At 39.6% G+C, this 24,800-nt stretch overlaps 1 protein-coding gene and 1 pseudogene across 1 annotated transcript in view; one reads left to right on the forward strand and one right to left on the reverse strand.

Annotated features, from left to right (window-relative positions):
* Positions 1-23,495, forward strand: part of GAREM1 (GRB2 associated regulator of MAPK1 subtype 1) — a 172,769-nt gene extending 149,274 nt beyond the window's left edge. The window contains exons 4-6 of the mRNA XM_015595791.2: positions 2,812-3,984; positions 19,219-19,385; positions 20,863-23,495. Of these exons, the coding sequence (XP_015451277.1) occupies positions 2,812-3,984; positions 19,219-19,385; positions 20,863-21,757 (2,235 nt within the window). The 3' untranslated portion in view covers positions 21,758-23,495. The remainder of the gene's footprint in view (positions 1-2,811; positions 3,985-19,218; positions 19,386-20,862) is intronic.
* LOC112469434 lies at positions 16,810-16,925 on the reverse strand (annotated as a pseudogene).
* Positions 23,496-24,800: the final 1,305 nt, after the last annotated feature.

The following is a 24,800-nucleotide window of genomic DNA, read 5'->3' on the forward strand; positions in this document are numbered from 1 at the left end:
AATCCAACTCTATATATAGTTTCTTAAAATTATGAGTTAATACTGATATCTCCAATTTCAATCCAACTCCATATATATATAGTTTCTTAAAATTATGAGTTAATACTGATATCTCCAATTTCAATCCAACTCCATGGAATTCTTTCTTATCTTTCTCCGTGCCATATTTCTACCTTCCCTTCCACAGTAAAAACTCTGGCTCCCAAAATATCAACACATTTACTCATTTGTTCAATCCTACAGTACACGTAAAGTTGTTTCAGAATCACTGTATCTGTACCCCTATGTAAAACATCTGAAAAGAACACAATATTTATTGGTCTATTTCTTTCCTACAGGCAATATATAATCAAAGAAAGTATTATAAAGTTACTTGGATTATTTCTGTCTCTGTCCCCAGTGTGTTGAGTTTATTCATTTGAAATACAGTTGGATTCATCTGTTTCCATTCGTATTCAATTTTAAGGATTTTTTAAAATTCTTGCTTATTTTGTTTTTTGAATATGTAGGACATTAATGTACTTCATAAAAGTCAAGGTGTACTCACAGTGATGTCACTTTCATGTCCCTTCCATCAGGTCTCTCCCTCCCCTACCTCCTGTAAGTAACCACTCTCATTTTTTTCTGACTTATTTTTCTTATATTCCTTTTTTAATAAAAATAAGCAGAAAGTATATATACAATTTTTTCTTCTTTCCTGAACAAAAAGGTAGTATACTCTATAAACTTTGATGCACTTTGTTTTTTTTGCTTACCAATATATCCTGGAAATCATTTCATATAAATTTATCAAACTCACCATTCTCATTCTTTTTTGCATAGTACCATTTTGAGTGTGTACTTTAGTTTATTTAATCAATCTTCTATGTTTGGGCATTTAGATCAGTTCCAAAATTTTGCGAATACAAATAATGCTACAATGAAGAACTTTGTCAATGTGTATTTTCATACCATTGGAGGAATGTCTTCAGGGTAAATTCCTAGAAGTAGGATTACTGGGTGAAGGGATAAACCCATGCATAGTTTGGTTAGATGTTGCCAATTACCCATCACAGTGCTTGTACCATTTGGCATCTCTACCCGCTGTAAACAAGAGTGCCTGTTTCCCCATAGCCTTACCAACTGAGTACAGCATTGAGCTTTCGAATGTTTATGCGTGTTCTTGGTGAGAATTTTTTGTTGTGGGGCTGTCCGGTGCATCATAACATGTTTAGCAACATCCCTTGTCTCTTCCCACTAGATGTAAGTAGCACTCTCCCAGCCATGGCAATCAGAAGTGTCTCCAGATGTTGCCAAATGTTCCCAGTGTTTGGAAGGTGTGGTAAAGTCACCCTTAGTTCAGAGCCACTGATCTATATCATTTCAACTAATAGACACATAATATCCAAGAATGAAATTACAAAGGAAATTTTTGAAAATGTTTGCTACACAAAAGTGCTACAAAAAAGAAAAAAACTTTAGAACTTTAAGAAGTTATAAATTGAAATTCAAGGAACAATATATAGCATAAATGATATTCACATTACATAAAAAGTAATCAATAAGATTACCATCCCAATAGAAAAATGGGTGAAGGACATAAAGAGACAATTCACAAAGGAGAGATCTAAATGGCCAGATACATAAATACTAAAAAAAAATTCGCCATACTAATAATCAAAGAAATTCAAAATAAAAAATGAATAAATATAGGAAGCATGCTTTACCTTTAATATTAGTAAACATTAAACTTATTCAGCATGGGTATGGGGAGACAGATAACTTTGTAAAGTAGAAGTGTAAATAAGGATAACATTGATGAAGCACAATAGGTAGTACACATCAGACCTTTCACATATGTACATAGCTTTGTCCATGCAATTCTACTTTGGGGCTTTAATCCTAAGGAAATAATTGAACTATAAAAATGTTCATCGTGATACTATTTATAATTGCTAAACATTGGGAAAACCCATCTGTCTAACAATAAGGAACTGGTCAAATAAATTAAGGCATATCCATATATAATGGTTTATGTTAGGTAAATATTACAATTGATGGTATATACACATACATGGGAAAATGAATAAATTATAGTGACAAATTCGGTAACAAAATTGTGTGTATATACATATGTATTTATATTTCTGAGACACTTATACCTCTCATTTTTCTTTCTGTTTACATTAAGTTGTTAACATAGATTATGTTTAGTGGTAAGATGTATAGAATATTTATTGTTATATCTGTATTTTTCAATATTTCTGCCAGTGAATTGTATAATAAAATAGAAGAACAGGGATAAATAAAACATTTTTAAGTCCGCTATCCCAATTCCAATTTTAGAAAATTTAGTAAAATTTTAGTAGTTATAAAGAGGAATTTTCTACAGTGGTGTTTGTGAAAGCAATTTTTAAAACTGAAAAAGACAGAATGATAATATCAATGTCCCAAAATAATAATCCATCCATATGATAGACAACTCTACATCGGTAAAGAAACTGGAAGAATATTTATCAAACCATTAACTATAGCAATCTCTGAATTAGGCTCATGGTGTTATTTTCTTTTTGTGTTTTTTCTCTATATTCCCCAAATTTTTACTAATTTCTCTTTTCTTAAGCTCAAAATGTATTTTTAAAAGTCTAATGTCATCCTGTTATTGTTAGCCACTAAAATATTATTTTAAAAATAGAGCAGCTAAATTTAGTATTAAACAAAATCGCATTTTCTTTTGTACATGTCCATGTGTGTCTTAATAGAAAGGGCTCTACTTCTTCGTGTGAATAGTTTAAAGGAAACTGACCTAAAATTCGATTTATCCTGTTGTAGGTTGCTTCGGGTGAATGCAACGAAGACACCGAAGTTTACAACATCACCCTGTGTACTGGGGATGAACTCACTCTAATGGGGCAGGCAGAAATCCTTTATGCAAAGACTTTCAAAGAAAAGTCACGACTCAACACAATATTCAAAAAGATTGGGAAGCTCAATTCCATCAGCAAGCTGGGAAAAGGCAAAATGCCATGCCTTATTTGCATGAATCACCGGACCAATGAAAGCATTAGCCTTCCTTTCCAGTGCAAGGGCAGATTTAGCACCCGAAGTCCCCTGGAACTTCAGATGCAGGAGGGCGAACACACCATCCGAAACATCGTGGAGAAAACCAGGCTTCCCGTGAATGTGACTGTGCCCAGCCCTCCGCCGAGGAACCCATACGACCTCCACTTCATCCGCGAGGGGCACCGCTACAAGTTTGTGAACATCCAGACCAAGACAGTGGTGGTTTGCTGTGTGCTGCGGAATAACAAGATCCTCCCCATGCACTTCCCTTTGCACTTGACTGTCCCCAAGTTTAGCCTCCCGGAACACCTGGTAAAGGGAGACGTATGGCCCGAAACCCTGGTCCATCACTGGCTGGGTATCTGCCAAGAGCAGTTTGACATCGATGAGTATTCACGGGCTGTCCGGGACGTCAAAACTGACTGGAATGAGGACTGCAAGAGCCCCAAAAAGGGCCGGTGCTCCGGCCACAACCATGTGCCCAATTCCCTTAGCTACGCTCGCGATGAGCTCACGCAGTCGTTCCACCGGCTCTCGGTCTGTGTGTATGGCAACAATCTCCATGGCAACAGCGAGGTGAACCTCCATGGCTGCAGGGACCTGGGGGGAGAGTGGACCCCCTTTCCTCATGACATCCTGCCCTATCAGGACTCGGGTGATAGTGGGAGCGACTACCTTTTCCCAGAATCTAGTGAAGAATCTGCAGGCATGCCAGGGAAGTCAGAACTTCCTTATGAAGAGCTGTGGCTGGAGGAAGGCAATCCCAGCCATCAGCCTCTCACTCGCTCCCTGAGTGAGAAGAGTAGATGTGATCAGTTTAGAGGTTCTGTCCGATCTAAATGCGCAACTTCTCCTCTTCCTGTTTCTGGAACTCTGGGAGCAGCAGTGAAGTCTTCAGAGATTGCCCTACCTCCACCTCCAGTGCCTCCCAAATCTGAAGCCGTAAGTCATTTCTGTTTTTGAATAATGTGTCAGTCTCTCTCTGCAAAGTTATCCACTAATTTATTTTCTTTCCTAAAGAAAGGATAACTTCCCAATGAAAGATTATCAGAATGAGCAAATTTCTTTAATTTGGAGCAAAATAGAACTGCTTGCTATGTTTGATGAGAAAAGCTTTGAGAGTTTTTAATAGAAGTTTAAACATGACTTTTGCTGCTGCCTGAAGAACGGATAATAGGGAAGCGAGAACAGAAGACTAGAAAAGAGGCCATTACAGCACTAGCGATATAAATGATAAACCACAGCAGTTGGTAGCAGTGGGTGGCAGGGAGAAATAAGCTGTTTCAGAACAAGTTTTAGAGGTAGACCCGACAGTATTTACTGATAAATTGCATGTGGCTAGTGAAGGAAAGAGAGAAATCAAGGAAAACTAGATTTTTAGCTTGAGCAACAGAGTACATATTAGTGCCATTTACAGTGATGGAGAAGACTGAAAGAGTAGATTTATTTGAGGGGAGCAAGGAACAAGAGACATCAGCATCATTTGTAACTCTTTCCTATATCCCTGAAGTTAGATTGAGATCAAAGCATAGTTGGTATGCTCATGTACACACAGACACACAGACACACACACACACACACACACACACACACACACACACACACACACCCAGAACAGAACCAGATGCCAAGGAAGTTCTTTTTAATTTCTTAACCATTCAGAGCTTGAGGGGGCATCTATCAAATTTTAATGTAAAAAGGTCAGTACAAGAGGGGAGACAGGGCCCTCTGTTTTGACTTTCATCTTTGATTGACAAGCACTCTAAACCTTTGCTATTTATTTTTTATCATTTTATTTCATTATATCTGAAAGGAGAATGCACTAGAGGCATTGGGTGTAATTCTATTCATTTATTTATTTGAAAGTATCTATTGCAGTATTTTTTTCTATCGTATAGCAGAATCATTAAAGAAAAAAATATTGATCACAATAAATAGAAGAATTAAAAATAAAACCCATCTGACTAAAGCACAAATTGAGAGGAGGGGGTCTCCCTGTGCCCCTGTCCACTCTCTGCTCCCACCAGATAGTCTCAAGACACCTCTCTGGAACCTTGGGGCTGTGCAGAACCCAGTTTCAAACCATGAAATTACATAGTGGGTGACATGCTAGAAATATAACTATCAATAAGATCTGGACCTTTCAGTTTTATAAGGAAGGTAAGAGATAGAGATGACTGTCATACAAGTTAAAATGTGATTAACAATAGAAGAGAGACGTACACAGATGATGTGCATTGGAATTCAGAGGAGGAAGAAACTTCTAACTGGATGATGAATGAGAGAAACCTTCATGGTGATTTTGACATTTTAAATGAGAGAATATGCATGAAAGCAGAGAGATGAGAAAGAAAAGTATTCCAGATGGAAGAGCATGAGCAAAGTTGTAGAAAGTGAGACAGATGAGGGAACACAAGAATTTCTGTCTGGCCTGTGGAATAGGGTTGAATAGGGCGTATGAAGGGCAGTGGTGGCTTGAAAGACTGGACCCACGTCATGGTCAGCCCTGAGACTGGAAGCGGCGCTTTGTGCCAAGCTCCATGCTTAGCTGTCCATGCAGAGGCCTCACTACTGCAAATTTTCCTGAGTGAGGATTCACTTCTGACTGTTCCAGGTTGTAAGAACTCCCCAGAAACTGCGGGTGTGGACTCTCCCCTGCTCCTTCGACGATCTCCCAAGGACCTTACAGCATAAGCCCAGAGGACTCTATACCCAGTAGGGGTCATGGAATATTTGGGGCAAGTCTTGGTGGGGTTAGAGTCCTTCCTTGGTCCTTTAATTCATGTCAAAGGATGCCCCACCCCCCCACCCCCAAAAAAAGCTAAAAAGTAAAGGGACACTCTTCCTAGCAGGTATTCTAGGCAATTTTTGGTATGTCTCAGCTCAGCTATGTATCAGATATTACTTGAAGCTTAGAGCCCTGACCTTCAATAGCAATGTGACCACATGATCTGCTCTTATAAAACTTCAGTCCTACCTGGCACATAGTGGGGACTCATGTTTGTTGGCTAATTGATTGACTCATCCATGATGGTCACACCCAGAGTCATTTATGTAACCAAGTCTAGAGGTAGGAAACCAGCACCACTTGTTTTTTCTGTGGCTCATAGGATGAGTAAGAACATAAATATTGAGGCCCTATTCTGACCTTGGTACTAAAAGAAAAATGTTAAATTTGAAACTAAATCAAATCTTACAGGAGAAGAAAAGATTTTGGCCTCTAGTCTAAGCTGTAATTTCTTATGACGTAAGAGAATCTTTTCAGAGCATGTCCAGTGTTTACAGAATGCTATAATCATAAAGATTTTTTTATAAACACTTGAAATCATTTAATTTGCTTTTTAAAAATTAGGCATTTGAAATGAAGTCATATTTTTATTGGTTCTGTGACCATGAAATGAATTTTCCATCTTTAGGATTTGTCTGGGATCCAAAGGACGTCATAATTGTTAGATGTGGCTTCAGCTGGTAATTTCAAAAGAGAACTTTAATGGGGCATAAATTCAAGTGCTTCCACAGAATTAAATAAAAGTTCTTTGGCTAGTTACAGTGGAGTGAGTCCGGAGAGAAAGATGTGCCATGTGTCTTAACAGCTATTCCACCCGATAATTAAAGAGTGAGGCCACTTTCAGGTGAGATGGTATCTGGGAAGGTGACAACGTCCACCTAGTCTTTAGGAATAGAAGGTACTGGAACAATGGAACAGTCAAAGGAAGCGTGTCTCATAGTAATCGGGGAATAAACTCTGCTTTGCCACAGTCCGTGGCCCAGGCAAGAACTAAAGGTACAATGGCTCCATCACAGTGTGTGTCAGTCTGTTCATTTTCTTGTGATTCTGTTCTTCACTTCCTGCTTCAGCGTCCTAAGTTATAACACGTATTTGTGCTCTCTTTCCGGCAAATATTGATGGTCTTTGTTTCCGTCTGTAAAAGTGAGAAATCTTCCCATTCAATGATAATGCTTACTATGCTTTCCGTATTGCGTTGCAGTTCTGGTGTCATCTGTGTTATGCTTGTCAGTGCTTTCTTACCTATGTCCTAGGGTGGAAAACTCGGTTGTGGGGCCAAACAGAAAATCCTCAGAGGTTTAGCCCTCTTAATGTACTTTGTACTTGATGTGGCTGTTTAGGATTATGCTGTAATTATGCTGTAGTCTTCACGTATCTTTGTAAAGATTGTTTAATATGGTTTTAAAAAAAACTGCCACTTCCCTCTCCAAAATATTAGACTATTCACTTCCTAATGGGAATGTCCCAGGGAAAACTAAACAGTTCCTGGTTCCAGACATAGAAGGAAAGCAGCCACTTTTGTGTCCCTCGGAACTGTTTCAGGTGAGCCCAAGCTGAGGAAGCATGCCCAGCTCACTGAATGGTAACATTTTTGCTTTTGTAAATTATGGAAAGTGCCCTCAAATCAGAATGATCTGCCAGTCCCTCCTATGTGGATTATCCTTATTGTTTCATACATTTATTCTAAACACATCCTCTATTTCATATAATCCATAATAATTTCAGTTTTCTGGATATTGTCTAATATGTTTAAAATATTTACCCAGATATACTGTATGAGTGACTGTCTTCGAAAGCTGTCCCTTTTCTTCTTCTTCTTCTGTAGAAGATGCCATTTTGGAGAGCAATTATGAGAAGACTTTATATTGCATGAAATTCTATAAATAGAATATTTGACTTCCAGACTGTTCTAGTCTATGCAGTGAATTACAAGTTATTGTCAAAACTATAGGATCACAACTCTTCTAAAATCATTTATGCAGCAGTATCCAACTTGAGGACCCCAGAACCTAGAGATTAATATCCTTCATCTTCTTCAGTAACAGAAAAAATTACATTCACTTTTGGTTAGTTGTTGACATTAAAGCAATTCCTGAGGTTCATGAAGGGAAAATCATGAAAGGAGCTCTAAGTCGTGAGCCACTGCTTGAAACCAAGTTGTACTGCAATATCAACCTCTGTGATAGCCAGGGGTTCACCAACAGCCTGTGAGAAACAGGATGTATTGAATTATAAAATGGATTGGTGCCTGTATTCATTGATATAAGGCTGGAAGTCCATCATAAATAAAGTTCCTGTAATAGCATGCTGTGTTGTTTGAGAAAAATAAAAATTAAAGGGTAATTTTCAAGCTGGATCGACTGGACCTAGTCCAGTAGGTGCTTGAAAAAACTGAGCTGTAGAGAAGTGAGTTGGGGGTTCTGAATCAACCTCAGACAGGCTGAACAACTGATGAGAAAATGGAAGGAATTACTAAGCATCCTGAGAGTCTTTATCTCTCCTCTCAGTCGAATTGAACTAGAAGCAAGGAGAGAAGTGATCTGCCATACTATGTGATAGATAATTAGAGTGCATAGCGTGGCATCTAAGAACCACACACGGATTTGAATCCTCATTCTACCACTTAGTAGCTTCAAACCTGGAGCAAAATTAACCTCCCTGAGTCATTTCCTGGGAGGATAATAACTTCTTCATTGCATTATTGTAGTGTACAAAGTACTTGGCATTTTTCCCTGGCAGTTGGTAAGCATTCAGTAAATAGTAGCAGTAACTTAATATGGAATGTATTCTGATTTAAGGTCAGATAGAAAATGCTTTTGGAGGAAGTTTTTTCCTCCATCCTTTCTTAACTAGGGTATAAGGCCTCTCTTAAGAGTCACAGAGGCTGATGGGGGTGGGCACATCTGTCCCTACAGCCAGACTGGTAGAGAGCGCTGGCACCCAGGCAGGGGCCAGGCATCTCCCCTTTCCAAGGGTGCGTGTGATTTCTTCATTTCACAAGGTCTCTAAGATATTACAAAAACCTAATTGTGTAAAAATAACAAAACATTCTTTTCATCTGACTTTAAAAATGTCTACTTGATAAGTGAGGTGTTGTATTATAGTTACCTAGCTCTGGAGCCAAATTTGTAATTACTATAAACTACAAAAAGAACCATAGAAATGCTCGGCACCCTGTAGACCACAGTAACATGTAATCTTTTCGTAGAAGAATTGGAGTTTTGCAGAACTAGATGCCCATGGAATAGCTACATGCGGCTCTAAGACTGTAAACACATGTCAAGCTAAAGTTCCCAGGGCAAATCTATATAGAAATATTAAAGCTGAGAAGTTGCCTTGGCAAATTCTGTTTCTCAGGCATAGCCAGCTAGGTCATGATGTCACAACCCTGAATATATCTGCCCTACAAAATCAGGGGCCTCATGTGACTACCCGAAGTTAAAAAAAAAAAAAAAAGCTATAAAAATATGTTTATTTATAAATTGAGGAAAGTGTCCACAAGAATTGGTTCTACTCTGAATTTTTATTTTATTTTGCCTTTGACCTTTTTCCTTCTGTCAAATATTAATATTAGAAAGGGCATTAAAGGATAGATTTTTCTTAAATAAACCTGACATGTTAATATTCAAGTTTTGATACTAAAAATGTTAATCTGGAAGTGATTATTTACTTTTCAAAATAATTGCTCTACAAAAGGATTCACTCAGGATTTCATTAATTAATGAGGTCTCCTAAGGCATTTGACATTTAATTAATTTTAATTACAACTTTTGAGGAGTACTCAGTAAGCAAGCCATATACCTACGTTCCCACTTGTTAATTGAAATAAGGTCTAAATTATTATTGTGTTTTGGTAATTTCGAAATTAATTGCCTTCAGTTTCATGTAGTAAGTTCCTTATTTTTAAATGAAGCCTTCTAGGCCAAGAAAGTTTTTCTCCTGTGTCCATTAAAAGTCTTAATGATTAGAATGTTAATAAAGTAATTATAATCTATGGAATAACTCTTGTTTTTTCAAATCTGTACTCTCAAAAAAAAATAAATCTGCACTCCCAGATACCATTTGCATAAAATCACATTAATAGGAAGATTATATACCATTTAAGTGTATCTATCATGTATTATACTCTTTGCTCAGAGAAGGTCTTTATTCTCTGCCCCAATGGTATATTCTTTCTTCTGAGTCAATAGAAGCACCCTAGAATTTAAACAAGTATTCTTTTCAGAACCACTTGCCCTTCTCCCTCCCAGGGAGCTGCCTCCTGTACCCCTTGCCCCCCTTCCCTGACGCTTGGAGGTTGGAGGCCATTTCAGACACAGGTCCTTATCGTCAGTGTAGGAAACTGGAATAAGAAATGTATGCCTCTGAGAATCAGGATTTTGACTGTAAATCACATCTGCCCTGTGTCATTAATCAATCAAGGCTCATTTATTGCCATTTTGTCATTATAAAACTTTAATTTCTGTTTGGCTGAAAATATCCCTGATGGGTACATGACAGGGTTATGAACTCTTTGTATAAAAGCCTCTTTATAAATAAGATTTCTTAAAGCTGTAATGATTTTGTTATCTGGGAGAGGGTGTGTGGGAAGAAATGTAAAATACAGGGCAGAGGGCACGCAGTGAAGGCAAAGTTACAAAGTTCAAGGAAGCATGGTTACAAAACTCCATTCTTTGGACTGCTGACATCCTGAAGTTGGCTTTTTAGTGAAGAAAACTCATAGTAAAGGTGAGTTCAATTTTAGATCAAGCTGATCTATAGTATATATATTTTCTGAATCATTGTCACATAGAAACAAAATGATCCTTACCCTGCCTAAGTATGCTGCATTCTTTTGTCTACCCACAATTCTTTCTTTGAGACAGAAGATTCCCACCCAAAGGAACGTGGTGGGAGATTTTAGACTATAGACAAGGAAATGTGTGGAATTGTCAAGAGGTATCTCCAGATCCATCACCTTTTATTTAAAAGTTGAGTAACCAACCTTTGTTGGTACGAAATTTTTTTTTTCTTTTTTTCAAAAAAAGTTGAGCAAAGAACATGTCATAGTAAGTGTACTATTTACTTTTCTTAAGCTGTTTTTCTGGTCCAGTTAGTGAAGAGGTATGAAAATGTCCTTTCTTCCATAGAAGACAAGTAAGAAGTTCCAAGAAACAAAGACTTTCCAAGGAACATTATCAGTACCAAAAAGCCTTCATTCCCACCCTGTGCTGTTTCATAAACACTGGGAGTGTCTTTTGTTTCTTATATTCTATGAATTTTATATTCTTTTAACTCCTAGGAAGTGTCAAAGTTAATGTCACAGGAGAAAGAAATTATATCATAGGTAATATGCATAAAATTCTGCAGTTGTATGTAACATTTGAATTTTTGTCCTCCAAACATCTGCATGTAACCCTGTTTTCCAACCATGCGACAATGAGCTTTGTACTTTTAACAGATTCTCATGCATTGTTTTTAATATGTAGAGAAAACTTTGTTTTCCATTTTTCACAAATGACAGGTACTTTACCCTGTGCTTAGTTCCCTCCAAGCTAAACAGAGTTTAGGGAGCTGTAGGGAGTAGAGAGGGGAAAGGAAGATTAAATGCCTATTCCAGGAGTTAGGCAATCAAGTTAAGCTTTCTGGACAGTATTCTAAAAATAAAGAGAATAGTCCCATTCAATGATGCATATGATTTTGACCACAGATTGGAGTTGGATTTTGACTCACCATCACTTAGAAACATAAAGCTTTCCAGAGTCACTTATTCTATTGGGTATATTCCATCTTCGCTTTAGCTGTTAGATTATAAACTACAATTGGTCACTTTTCTAGCTTTACGTGGCCAGTGATGGCATGGCGAAGGCAGAGAGCAATGGAAAAATGTGTGTTCTTTCCATCTTAAGTGCATTATAAAACTTTAATTTCTGTTTGGCTGAAAATATCCCTGATGGGTACATGACAGGGTTATGAACTCTTTGTATAAAAGCCTCTTTATAAATAAGATTTCTTAAAGCTGTAATGATTTTGTTATCTGGGAGAGGGTGTGTGGGAAGAAATGTAAAATACAGGGCAGAGGGCAGGCAGTGAAGGCAAAGTTACAAAGTTCAAGGAAGCATGGTTACAAAACTCCATTCTTTGGACTGCTGACATTATCCTGAAGTTGGCTTTTTAGTGAAGAAAACTCATAGTAAAGGTGAGTTCAATTTTAGATCAAGCTGATCTATAGTATATATATTTTCTGAATCATTGTCACATAGAAACAAAATGATCCTTACCCTGCCTAAGTATGCTGCATTCTTTTGTCTACCCACAATTCTTTCTTTGAGACAGAAGATTCCCACCCAAAGGAACGTGGTGGGAGATTTTAGACTATAGACAAGGAAATGTGTGGAATTGTCAAGAGGTATCTCCAGATCTATCACCTTTTATTTAAAAGTTGAGTAACCAACCTTTGTTGGTACGAAATTTTTTTTTTCTTTTTTTCAAAAAAAGTTGAGCAAAGAACATGTCATAGTAAGTGTACTATTTACTTTTCTTAAGCTGTTTTTCTGGTCCAGTTAGTGAAGAGGTATGAAAATGTCCTTTCTTCCATAGAAGACAAGTAAGAAGTTCCAAGAAACAAAGACTTTCCAAGGAACATTATCAGTACCAAAAAGCCTTCATTCCCACCCTGTGCTGTTTCATAAACACTGGGAGTGTCTTTTGTTTCTTATATTCTATGAATTTTATATTCTTTTAACTCCTAGGAAGTGTCAAAGTTAATGTCACAGGAGAAAGAAATTATATCATAGGTAATATGCATAAAATTCTGCAGTTGTATGTAACGTTTGAATTTTTGTCCTCCAAACATCTGCATGTAACCCTGTTTTCCAACCATGCGACAATGAGCTTTGTACTTTTAACAGATTCTCATGCATTGTTTTTAATATGTAGAGAAAACTTTGTTTTCCATTTTTCACAAATGACAGGTACTTTACCCTGTGCTTAGTTCCCTCCAAGCTAAACAGAGTTTAGGGAGCTATAGGGAGTAGAGAGGGGAAAGGAAGGTTAAATGCCTATTCCAGGAGTTAGGCAATCAAGTTAAGCTTTCTGGACAGTATTCTAAAAATAAAGAGAATAGTCCCATTCAATGATGCATTTGATTTTGACCACAGATTGCAGTTGGATTTTGACTCACCATCACTTAGAAACATAAAGCTTTCCAGAGTCACTTATTCTATTGGGTATATTCCATCTTCGCTTTAGCTGTTAGATTATAAACTACAATTGGTCACTTTTCTAGCTTTACGTGGCCAGTGATGGCATGGCGAAGGCAGAGAGCAATGGAAAAATGTGTGTTCTTTCCATCTTAAGTGAAAGGAGAGCACAGGTCTCAGGAGCCCATGAGCACTCAGCCCCCAGGTTACATGTGTGCACGCACATAGCCAGGCATATTTTTCAAGTTTCTTCCAAATTAAAAAGGAAAAAGCCATGCCTCCTTCATTCCAATATCCCATTCCAATATCCCAGTATCCGATAACTGTCTCCCCTCTTCCTTCGCAGCCAGTATTCTTGAAAAGAGTGGTCTGTCCTCACTAACTCTACCTCAACTCCTATTCTAGCTTTAACTCACCGGAATCTGGCTTCTGGTCTCCTCACTTGACTCAAGCTTCACTTGCTTAATCTCCAGTGACCTACTGACTATTACATAATCTTCCAGATCTTTCTTGACTTTCTGACATCCTTCAACCTTTATACTGTCTTTCTCTTGCCATTCTCCGCCTCCCCCCCCCTCCCACCACCACCCCTGGCTTTTTTGATACCATTCAGGCATGTTTCTGCTCTCTGAGCAATAAGATGTGGTCCCTTGTTTTTCTCCTCAGTTGTCTTGTCTTCTGCCCATCTTCTTTAGCCTTCTTTGCTTTTTCATTTGAGATCTCAAAGCCTTTACAGCTCCAGATTCTATCAGTAGAACGTTGAGCTCCAACTCAGTGTTTTCAAAACTGAGCTCCTTGTTTTCTCCCAAGCCTTGTTCTTCCTTCTGAGCTTCTCTCTGGTAAATGGCACTAGCATTTGTCTCACTGTCTAAGCCCCCCGACCAGAGCATCTGGTGGGGGTTTTTTTGTGCCTCTACCTTTTGACGTTCATAATACCTCCTTCCTCAAGACTTTCTCAGCAAAATTTCCTATGAATTTGTTTGTTCTTCTCCTGACACTTTAAATAAATTCATGGTACTCCTACTAGCCCTTGCTCCTACTTCTATTATTACACAGCCAATTTGTGTCTCAATTATGTGTTTCTCTCCCTCCCAGCTAATGCCATGAGCTACTCCTTTTTGTATACTCAAAACTAGCTCAATGAGCATATGATAAGCACTCAGCCTATGTTTGAACAAATCAAAAGCAAATTAGAATTAATGTAGTATGTAGGAAAAGGGCAAGCGATGGCCATGTTCTTCAGATCTTTAGGGAAAATGAATGGTGCCTGTGATCCTGGCTGGTAGCCCCCAGGATAAACACCTTTTATAGCTTACTTCAAACCCCCACGATTAAATTATATTAGTATATTAGATGACAGTCACCTGATTATGCCTCCCTAAGAATATGCCTCATAGACTAAAGAAAAGTGACAGTTCTAGAAAGAGCAGAACTCATTTTTCAGTACGTTAGCTATAAATTTAGTCCTGAGTTAGCAATCTGCTGCATGAATACCGAAGACCGTTGTTTTAATCCTAGGTAGTGGGGTCTTAATTTTGATAAGAATTGAATCATCGAGCATTTTAGAAAAGGGAAAGACTTACTATGAAGGAGCAAGGATGAGAATTACACTGGAAGTGTAACCACTGGAAAGAAAAGCTTTAGATCAGAGAACTGCTTGTGAAGCAAGGCTCTGGGTACAGATGGGAGTTAGCTCTCCCTGCTGCCTCCTGAATCCATGTTGTGCTCATTGACCCTGTCATAAACGGTGGGGGCCAGGAGATGCTCTGCGAACACCAAGGCTACTCATAACCAGATATTACCTACCAATAGGCTTAGGTCACCGATAATCTGTGATGGATAGTAATACCTGCCTCAAAACAATACCTGCCCCTCGCTTAGCACCAGTGCTGGAGGTTTACTCCTGCTAGTCCCACTACCTCTCCCTCCCTGTGCAGCCAGTTGAACTTCAGTCATAAACGTTGCATTGGAAATGAAGAGAAGGGTTCTAGTGTGCTAGGCACAGTGTATTCTGGTATAGCCTCATTTTAGAATAATGATCACTCTGAGGTTGCTGACAGTGAAAACCACATTTCCCAGTTTAGAAATACCGTCATTACCGCTTTTTCTCTAATACTATGTCAGGTGTAGTGGTGGTGGAGTTGATGGTGGTCATATGTGCCAGCTCTGCTGGCACCTTTTTTTTCACTAAATTGACACTAATATTAGGACACAAAAAAGTTAATATCCATCTCAAATGACTTATCATTAATAATTTCCACATAAAGTTTTAAAAGGCATTCTTATGGTATCTGTTAAGAAAAAATAAAAGCACCTTTTTGTTATATTTTTTTGGTGGCATCTGTTAACCTCTACCTGGTATTCTCTGTGACATATTTTTGCCAGAGGTGACAATTCCCCAACTCTACCACCCACAGGACAATAATAACAATGGGGATACTCCCTACGATTTTCACTTTTAGGCTTACTCAACATACATGGGAAATAAGTGAATATAAACTGTGTTAGCAGAGTCCAGACACAGTGGTCATTTCTGGCACCTGTCTGCACTGGTCCCAGACCCAGCATGAAATGTTTAGGGCTGAGCCTTAGGAGCTGGCATTTTAGGTGGGTTTGGGCACTGAGAGCCAAAGCAGAGAGAGGGGCAGGAAAGCATAAGGTGTTTAGGTAACACCAAATTCACCATGTTGGATGCACCTGTGTGTTAATATAGAGGAGTAGTGGGAGAAACAATTAGAAAGATGGAATAAGATGGAATAATTTCTTCTAGCTAGGAGAAATAGCAGAGGGCCCCAGTGGAAGGCAGGAGAGGCTGGACTTTTTCCAGTAATCAGAGAGGGCCACTGGAGATGGGAAGTAACATGATGAAAGCCACATGCTGAGACTTTTAGAAGGAATGTGCTGAAAACGTAGCATTTAAAAGTGAAATTGAATATGAGGAAAAACTGGAAATAGGGTGATTGGCCATCTAGTCTTGTAAATTGCCTTTTATTGTCAGATAAAATTCATTTCAAGCACAGCCTGTTGGATATAAATGTCCCATGTTGAATCAAATCAAGAAGCAAAAAAAAAAATGAATGTTTACTGTTATAAGGGTGCAAGAGATAGGAAGTAAGATAATACAATAAATCTTCACTATTTGTAATTTCTGAATCCCAAAATATATTCATTCCACCAAAGCATATACTTTTTTCCCCCATAAGATGCAGTGAAATATGACTTCATTTGAGGGACCGCATGCAGCAGCAAGTTGAAAGTAGCACGTGGAGATGTGTTTGCAGGGTCCTCGGCTGTGCCCACCCACGGCGGCCGCCCTCACGCACTGGCTTGATAGACCACAAGACACTTGTTTGGTGCCACGACAAAGTTACATCTGAATTTTTATCATGGATGGGGCCCTTTAAAGTCATTTTTTGTTCTCTTTTATTTTGTTTTTAACTACCCTTTCTCCAAATTGGGTTTTAAACAAACCTAGTTCTTTCCGTTTGAACTCACATGATTATACTCAAATTGCCTTGTCATCACAATAGAAGAAAGTCTTTCTCTGACCTTGTATTAGTGTCTCTTTACTGACCGTATCCCACCTTCTAAGAGTAAGAATCACACACATACACACCCTTTCTCACATACACATTTGTTCTTTAACTCCTTTCAGGAGCGTGGCCACCCCAAAACCTTTCTACATGTCAAATCCTGTTTGGAGTTTAACTGTAAATGCTCCCAGTTCATCATAGCTCACCTCTAAGGGCCTTATGGCCTATAAATACTTTTTAAAAAATTATTTATTAATATTATTTATGCCTCCAGTACCTGGTCTTCCTAGGTGATCTCCCATCCAAGTACTAACCAGGCCTGACCCTGCTTAGCTTCCAAGATCAGACATTGGGCTTGTTCAGGGTGGCATGACCGTAGACCATGGACCATGGCTCCACTGGGGCACGGACCCAGGATCTTCTGCGTGTAAAGCAGACGTGCTAACTGCTACATTATGGAACCACGTCCTATAAATACTTCTTTTCACTACAATCCTCCCTGCCTCCCATCTCCTATTGGAAAGCTCTTTAGAGACCCCAGCTGTGGAAGGAGGTGGCAGAACCATGACCTTGCGTGCCTGGGGCTGGTTATAAGAACAGGAAGCGAGGACTTCCCATAGGTCACATTCAACTACAGGTGGCTTTTCTGTGTCCTAAGACCTAGGTCAACTGATTAAATTAAAAGACACATTGTAATTGACATCTCAGCATATTATAATTGACATCCAAGTAAGCGGTCTCTAATGAAGTGTCCAAATGACTAATTCCAAAATTTAGAAAATTCTGAATCAAATTCAGCATTAACCACGTTTTCCTAATGTTCCTCTCTAACCCAATAGGAGTGACTAAGTGTTTATTTTAAAAATGAAAAAAATTAACTGACCGACTCCTCATCTTTTCACATTTTCCATGATTTGTATTACTGTAAGCATAAACAGAACCAAGCATACCTACCATAAAGTGATACCTATCCATCCTAGACTCCGTAGACATTCTCTGAGAAAGAAAAGAAACACAATTGGCTACTGTACAATTCACTAACAAGGCAGATGCCAGATGGCACAATATATTGGTTTCTCATTTTGTAACCGGTATATATTTCTACAAGCCAGGGAGAGCTTTGCCATGTCCTAAGTGGTTCTCAGACTCTTAAAAGGTCCCCAAAGTGGTACAAGAGACTCCATGGGCCAGCCGAACCATCATCTCTCTTGCTTATCCAAACCTTGTTTCTTCCTAGATTTTCCTTCTGCATCTACCTCCACCACTTTTTTAAAAGCTCAAAGGGAGATTTCCAGCAGCTGTTGAAGAAAATCTGCTGCTCTGATTATTTTGCTTTAGCCTAAAAAGCTCCTCCAGATGGGAACAGTGGTCCCCAGCCCCAGGACAAAATCCAACAGCTGAAATTTTAAAAATTGCTTCCATTTCACTTAGAATTCAGGTTTGCCAGGTCACCCTGGTCACGTGACTTCTCTTACCTCCTGATTTTCTCTGGCCTGTGAATCAGGCCTGGGAAGCCAGTTAGAGAGTGATGTGCAGTGTAGGTAGGAGAAGGTGTAACGTAAACCCATTTCATTTGGTCTTAAGCAAACTCAGTACCAAAGCTCATGGGAGTTGGCTGTCTCATCGTCTGTATCACTCCAGAGCTGCTGGAACAGAAAGGATTTGAAGGCAAAGGTGAAGAAATTGGTGGTGATACAACCCAAAAGCAGGCAGAGGTGTTTTTGACAAAGGCAGAATTGGCTCTATTTTCACCTGTGTAATCTAGAGTAGACTAGCAGAAACTGCCCCCTGCTGTCTGACACAGAGAAGTACATTAAAATGTCCATTTTATTAAAAAGAATCATGTTCTGAAACCCTGCAGCGAATGGAAAACAAACTGGCGTGATGGCAAGGCAGACGTGCCGAGGACATCACAGGTCACCTAGATCTTCTCTGATGTGCAGATGAAGGGAGGATGAGAGAGTTTGTCTCTTTTAAAAGCACCATTTGGGGGATTTGGAGAGCTGCCTCAATTACCCTATGTATAGCCTTGCTTCTCAAAGTGTGGTCCATGCTCCAGCAGCATCAATATTTCCGGAGAGCTTGTTGGAAATGCAGAGTCTCAGGCCTCACCTCAGGTCTACTGGATCAGAATCTGCATGTTAACAAGATCCCAAGGTGACTCACGTGCAGATTTACATGTGAGAAGCCCTGAGCATAACTTCAGAAGGAGCTTTGCCCCTGGAGAAGGTCCACTGTGCCCTAAGGTTTGGATCAGATTGAATTCCAGTTGAACAGTGAATAAATACAACTGAATAGAATTTAATTCCCTACTAAGATCACGATTGCCTTATGCCCTCATTTTTTTAATGCTCTTGTTTTCTACGTCCTCACATCACTGGCCTTTTCACTTGCTGTATTTCACATTATTTGCTGTATTTCAGCAACAGCTGGCACTTGCCAAGCAGTTTCTTTTAAATTCAGGCTCTCTCAGCAAGTATGTGACAGGTGTCAGTCTTATCTCTGGTACCCTCCGTGTTTCCCTTTACTCTTGTTTGCTCCGCTCACCTCTCTCTCCCTTCCTGACACCCTGCTGTTACTGTTTAAGAGTAGCTACTCTTCCCTACAGGATGGGGCTGGCCCCTGGTGGCATTGTCAGTCTGTTGCTAACCCAGAGTGTTCTTTTCTGCGCCAGGTCAGGGAAGAGTGCCGGCTCCTGAACGCCCCACCTGTTCCACCCCGAAGCGCAAAGCCTTTGTCCACCAGCCCCTCCATCCCTCCTCGCTCAGTCAAGCCAGCGCGGCAGCAGACTCGCTCTCCCAGCCCCACCTTGTCCTACTATTCATCAGGGCTGCACGACATGTAAGTCTTTATGCCAGGGCCCACCTCAACACAGTTCTTCTCATCAGCCAGGTCATGGGTTCTTGAGAACAGTCTCAGGATAGCCATAACCTAGGCAGATGGTGGGAGAGAAAATGTTCTTTGTGGTTTTACTGGAAGAGCATGATGGGACCCCCATTGGTTTTGACCTAGAATGAAAAAGCCAGTGTCCTAGGAAGAGATGATAGCACAGAATCTTTGAGAAAATCAGTGATAAAGGCCAACTGGATTATCTTAGAAGCAACCTGTGGACTTCCATCGGTTCTCACAAACCAGCATCCGGTTCTTCCCACTTTGACTTCAACAGAAGCAAACAGACAGCGCCTTCACCAGGGACTTAGAATTGAAAAGATCCTATTGGCTCTCTCCTCTGAATTTCCGCCCAGTACAGGAATCCTTTCTTGACCATTGCTGTCAGGCACTCATTCACTTCTTTCTGGATCTTTCCAGTGCTGTGAGCTCATTCTTTTGCAGTGCAGCTCATTCCATTGTTGGCAAATGCCAATCACTTGTTTTTAGGAATCTTTTATGATGTCGAGTTGAAATCTGTCTCCACGTACCTTTCAACTATTTCCTTTGTCTAGAAAATTAAATATAGGTACATCTCACTTCTCTTTGTCAGCCTGCGAAAATGTGAAGTCAGCTGTGATGTAAGTCCTCTCTTCTCCAAAAGAGACAGCCTTGGTGTCATCAGCTGTTTCCCCTGACATCACTTCCTAATCCCTTATCAGCTTGGTCACCCACCTCTGAGCACACTCTGGCGTCACTGTCACTCTTAAACTATGGCCCAGAGCTGAATGTACTTGTACTCCTCTCCCTGTGATCTCTGCAGTTTAAAGTAGCTAGGCTTTGCAGGTAATTTTTGTTCTCCAGACATTTAAATCCTTATGCGACTCAATTGTACAGAAACCAAGGCAAGCGTAAGCATTTTATTTGAAACATTTCTTCCTACATCCGACTTTTGGGTGGAAGTAGAGTCATAGGTGGTGGTGACATACTGATGTCACTGTGGCACAGGGATGGCAAGAATGAGGCGCCCATTTATTGCCCTCTCCTTCTACCCTTGCCCGCTGTGGACGTCACTAATCAATCATAGCACCTGTTGGTGATAAGACTGAACATGGCTTGAAATTTTTTCTCATCATAAAGATCTAAATACCCACTAACAATGATTTTTATGTTAGTTTTTTAAAAATTATATATTTGACACCTCCACTGTAGTATTTTAACTTATTATGTTCCTATCCATAATTATCAATGTATATTTTAGTAATTTAGAGTCTTTCTTAAAAATTCAATGAAGTGAGCAGGTACTTTATTGAATTCGTGATAAGAGATATGTATTTTCTTAACTACATTTTTCTACTCAGAAGTAACATCTGTGGGCTGAGGAAAGGCTTGCGCTGTGACCTTTTTTTTTTTAACTAATCTCCCTTTCTGTGTATTTGCTTTTAAGCAGTGTTACTAAAAGCAACACAAGTCCTTCTGAAAGTGCACCTGTTTCCTGCTATCCATGTACCCGAGTGAAAACCGATTCTGTGGACCTGAAGTCCCCCTTTGGAAGTCCTTCTGCTGAAGTGCTCTCCTCCAGGCTCTCATGGCCTAACCATTATTCGGGGGCATCAGAGAGCCAGACCAGAAGTGACTTCCTGCTGGATCCAAGCCGGAGTTACAGTTATCCTAGACAAAAGACACCGGGCACACCAAAGAGAAACTGCCCAGCACCTTTTGATTTTGAAAGCTGTGAGCTCTCGGCCAGTCCCAGCAGCTCAGTCACTGCAGAATTCAGTAGCAGCGTTTCTGGTTGTCCCAAGTCAGCCAGCTACTCTCTGGAGAGCACAGATGAGAAAACTCTTAGAGCTGGCACGACAAAGCAGAGTATTTCATGCCCTGCCTTACCCCCCAGGGCCCCAAAACCAGTGGAAGAGAAAGCCGCGTCCGAAACATCGCCTTTGCCTCTGAAAATCGATGGTGCTGAGGAAGACCCCAAGTCTGGGTCATCGGACCTCTCTGAGGACCAGTATTTTGTTAAAAAGGGCATGCAGGACATCTTCTCAGTCTCTTACCCTTTCTCATCTCCGCTCCACCTCCAGCTGGCCCCTAGGTCCTGCGGCGATGGCTCCCCGTGGCAGCCCCCTGCTGACCTGTCGGGACTCTCTATAGAAGAAGTGTCCAAGTCGTTACGGTTTATTGGTTTGTCTGAAGATGTCATATCATTCTTTGTTACCGAAAAGATTGATGGGAATTTGCTTGTTCAACTAACGGAAGAAATCCTTTCAGAGGATTTCAAATTAAGCAAACTGCAGGTGAAGAAAATCATGCAATTCATTAATGGCTGGAGGCCCAAAATATAGCCAAAAAACCCCAGCTAGCATTGAACAAAACTAATAAATTTGTGTGCTAGAGGGGACGGGCTGGGACACAATTTCATGTTTTTTTTGCACTAAAAACCTTCTCTGTACATAAGGATAAGAGAAACTCTTACTATGCAGATTACGTTTTTGAATGGTGAACAGGCTATTTTGTACATCAATAAAAATGCTGTACAGAACACTTAGAGGTGCGCCTTGTACATCACTCAACACTCAACAGCTGCTAAAAGACAAAAGGCATGTTCAGAAAACTAATTCTTACCCAAGCGGGTTTATGTGAGAAGGTATGGTATTTATTACAAAATAGCCAAAGCCGAAAGAATCTTAAAAAAAAAAAAAAAAAAAAAACCACTTTTGAACAACAATTTCTTCCTTTGGGGGAATTGTCTTTAAACAATTAACTCTATTCTGTGCTCTGTTGTTCGAATTGCTCAACGCTAATTGTTTTATTCTTGTGCCTGACAATGTTAGTAATATGAAATGACACTTTAATGTTATATGCTTGGCGGGGATCTTTTTATCAAAAGGCATTTTCCAAAAGTCATGTGTTGATAGATGATATATGATGTCCTTTGAAAAATTCAAATCATGACCACAGTAATTTATCTGTAACTGCTGCTAATTTTATTGAGCAGAGGAAAAAAAAAAACAATAGATACATATATGTATATGTAAACACAATACAAATGTATATGTTTTAAATATCATTTCCAGACTGGTATTTTAGATAACATCTCTTCACCTTCAAATATCTACTGAGGTTTGGGGCCATTAACTAAGTTGACTCTCTAGTAGACAAAATAACGCAAAGGTTCTCAGAGCCCTGCCCCTCGAAGCTCAGGCTTATTAGGGCTTCATCACTGCAAACTTGGAAGAAATCAGTAGAGAGGCTGTATTAAAGAATTAAATTTAATTTTAAGCCCATCGTGGGGCTATGTTTTGCATATAATACCCTTGCGTCGCTGTCTGGGGAAATGACCATTTCTGTCAAATGGTCATTCTTCTTGGGTTTGAGGGTCAGTTCTCCTGGTATCTGATCACGCGAGGACTGAAGAGCGTTGCTCAGAGTGTGTTAGGTGTTCTCAGCTTGCTTTGTGTTTAGGAGAGAGCTCAGAAATCAGACATACCGTCTTCGGTTATTACATGGGCTACATCCGTTGAGTAATTTTTACAGTATCGATAAGAATACTTTGTTTAGTTCATAAACCTCTTCTTTCTCTCTTCCAGAGAAGATACATTATTACCATACTTTTATTCCAGGAATTTCAGAACATTATTCGAGAATTTTTGCCAAACATGACTAAGTATTCCAAAGTATAATGGCCTTGTCATCATTCTTGACTTTTTGAAGGAATATAATTCTTTAAAAAGTTTTAGTTTTCCAAGCAAGCCATCACCCATAGCCCTGCCTTTCCCCGGAGTCTGTCCCCAGTTTCTGGATGTACAGACAGTCTGTGACTGAGGGCAGCCAACCAGGTGTCAGCATGCCTTGCAGGATTGGCTTATATCTTATCTTCTGCTCTTCCTGCTCACTGAAATAAATTAACAAATATAAAGACAAGACCCACCTGTCTACTTTTGCAAACCTGTTCAATATGGCTTTATTTCTTAGTATTAATGATATTTTTCATCCATCTCATGGTTTAGAATTGAGGTGATGAATTGATATCTCTCCTCATTTTCCATCTTAAATCTCCTTTAAAAAAAAAAAAAAAAGAAAGCAGCATTTTTCCCCCAACATGTCTCCCAAAATGTGAATTCTATACTCTAAGCAAAAAGTATCCCATAAAAAGTACCCTGTAAAAGTCATCAAACTGAAACATCTCTTCAGGAGTAGCCGTCAAATCTATAGACGTTTTCAGTGCTGCACGTACATGACAGGAAGCCCTCGGTTACTTCCATGTTTAGAAAATACCCTTCTGTGTGAGGGGCGACTCGCTGAGTAACACTAACCTCCCAGGACTTTCCATTAAATAAAAACAGACAGGACATGATTGAAAAGCTGCATACTTTCTTGCTGAATCCATTTTTCAATGGCCCTTGAACACAGTTCTCGAGTGCAGGAGGGAGGAACAGAGTGGGTTCGGGTTTATCTGAAGGTTGCCCCCTGTAAACGACTAATTCCTTTTACCTTTTTTTTTTTTTGAAATGAGTGCAGGAGGGAGGAACAGGGTGGGTTTGGGTTTATCTGAAGGTTGCCCCCTGAAAACGACTAATTCCTTTTACCTTTTTTTTTTTGAGAAAACTTTACACAAAATCATTACTGTTTTTTGTCTTAGCACATGTATATTGAGTGGATGTTGAAGTCAGTATAGAGACTCCTTGAAGGCAGGGACTATGGCCTTGGATTCATGTTTTCAAAATTTATTGAGCATCTTTTGTATGCCAGGCACTGTGCTGGTATGACTGGACAGTGATGAAAAGAGGACACAGCTCCTGCCTTCTTGGAATTCATAATGTTTATATTTAAAATTATAATTGCTGAGACTGTGTATGTGTGGGTAAGAGAGACGTGAAATCCCCTGGGCAGTTGGATGTATGGAGAGTTAATTGTGCCCTATCTTTCAAGAACTTACAGATGGAAGAAGTGGCAGCCTCTATTGAAGGGGTATAAAACAAACACAATACCATTAAAACTTGGACTATGTCGGAGGTAGAAATCACCCCTGACTCCCGCTGGCTGGTGTACTCTTTTACAATTTTTTAAATTGTAATAAGTATCTTCTAGCATCTCTAAAGTTGCAAATAAGTGTAATTGCCATTCTTGAGCTGAACACTTGTTTGTAAAGGACCTTGGCACCCTGACTAGACAAGGCATGCGTAGCTAGAGAGAATCATGACAAAAAACGCAGAGCAAGGGGAGGAAGGAAACAGCCGTTCCCTTATGAGAGCTGTGATTTTGTAGTGAAAAATGATGTATAGAGATCCCCACAAGCAGAACCTTTCCAGCCAACCAGATCAAGACTGAGCGCATCTTCTGGCCAGTTTCCTACAGTCGCTACAGTGACTACGGGGTGTCTGTCCT

The sequence above is a fragment of the Pteropus alecto genome, unplaced genomic scaffold, assembly GCF_000325575.1.
Source record: "Pteropus alecto unplaced genomic scaffold, ASM32557v1 scaffold146, whole genome shotgun sequence".
NCBI classification, from domain to species: domain Eukaryota; kingdom Metazoa; phylum Chordata; class Mammalia; order Chiroptera; family Pteropodidae; genus Pteropus; species Pteropus alecto.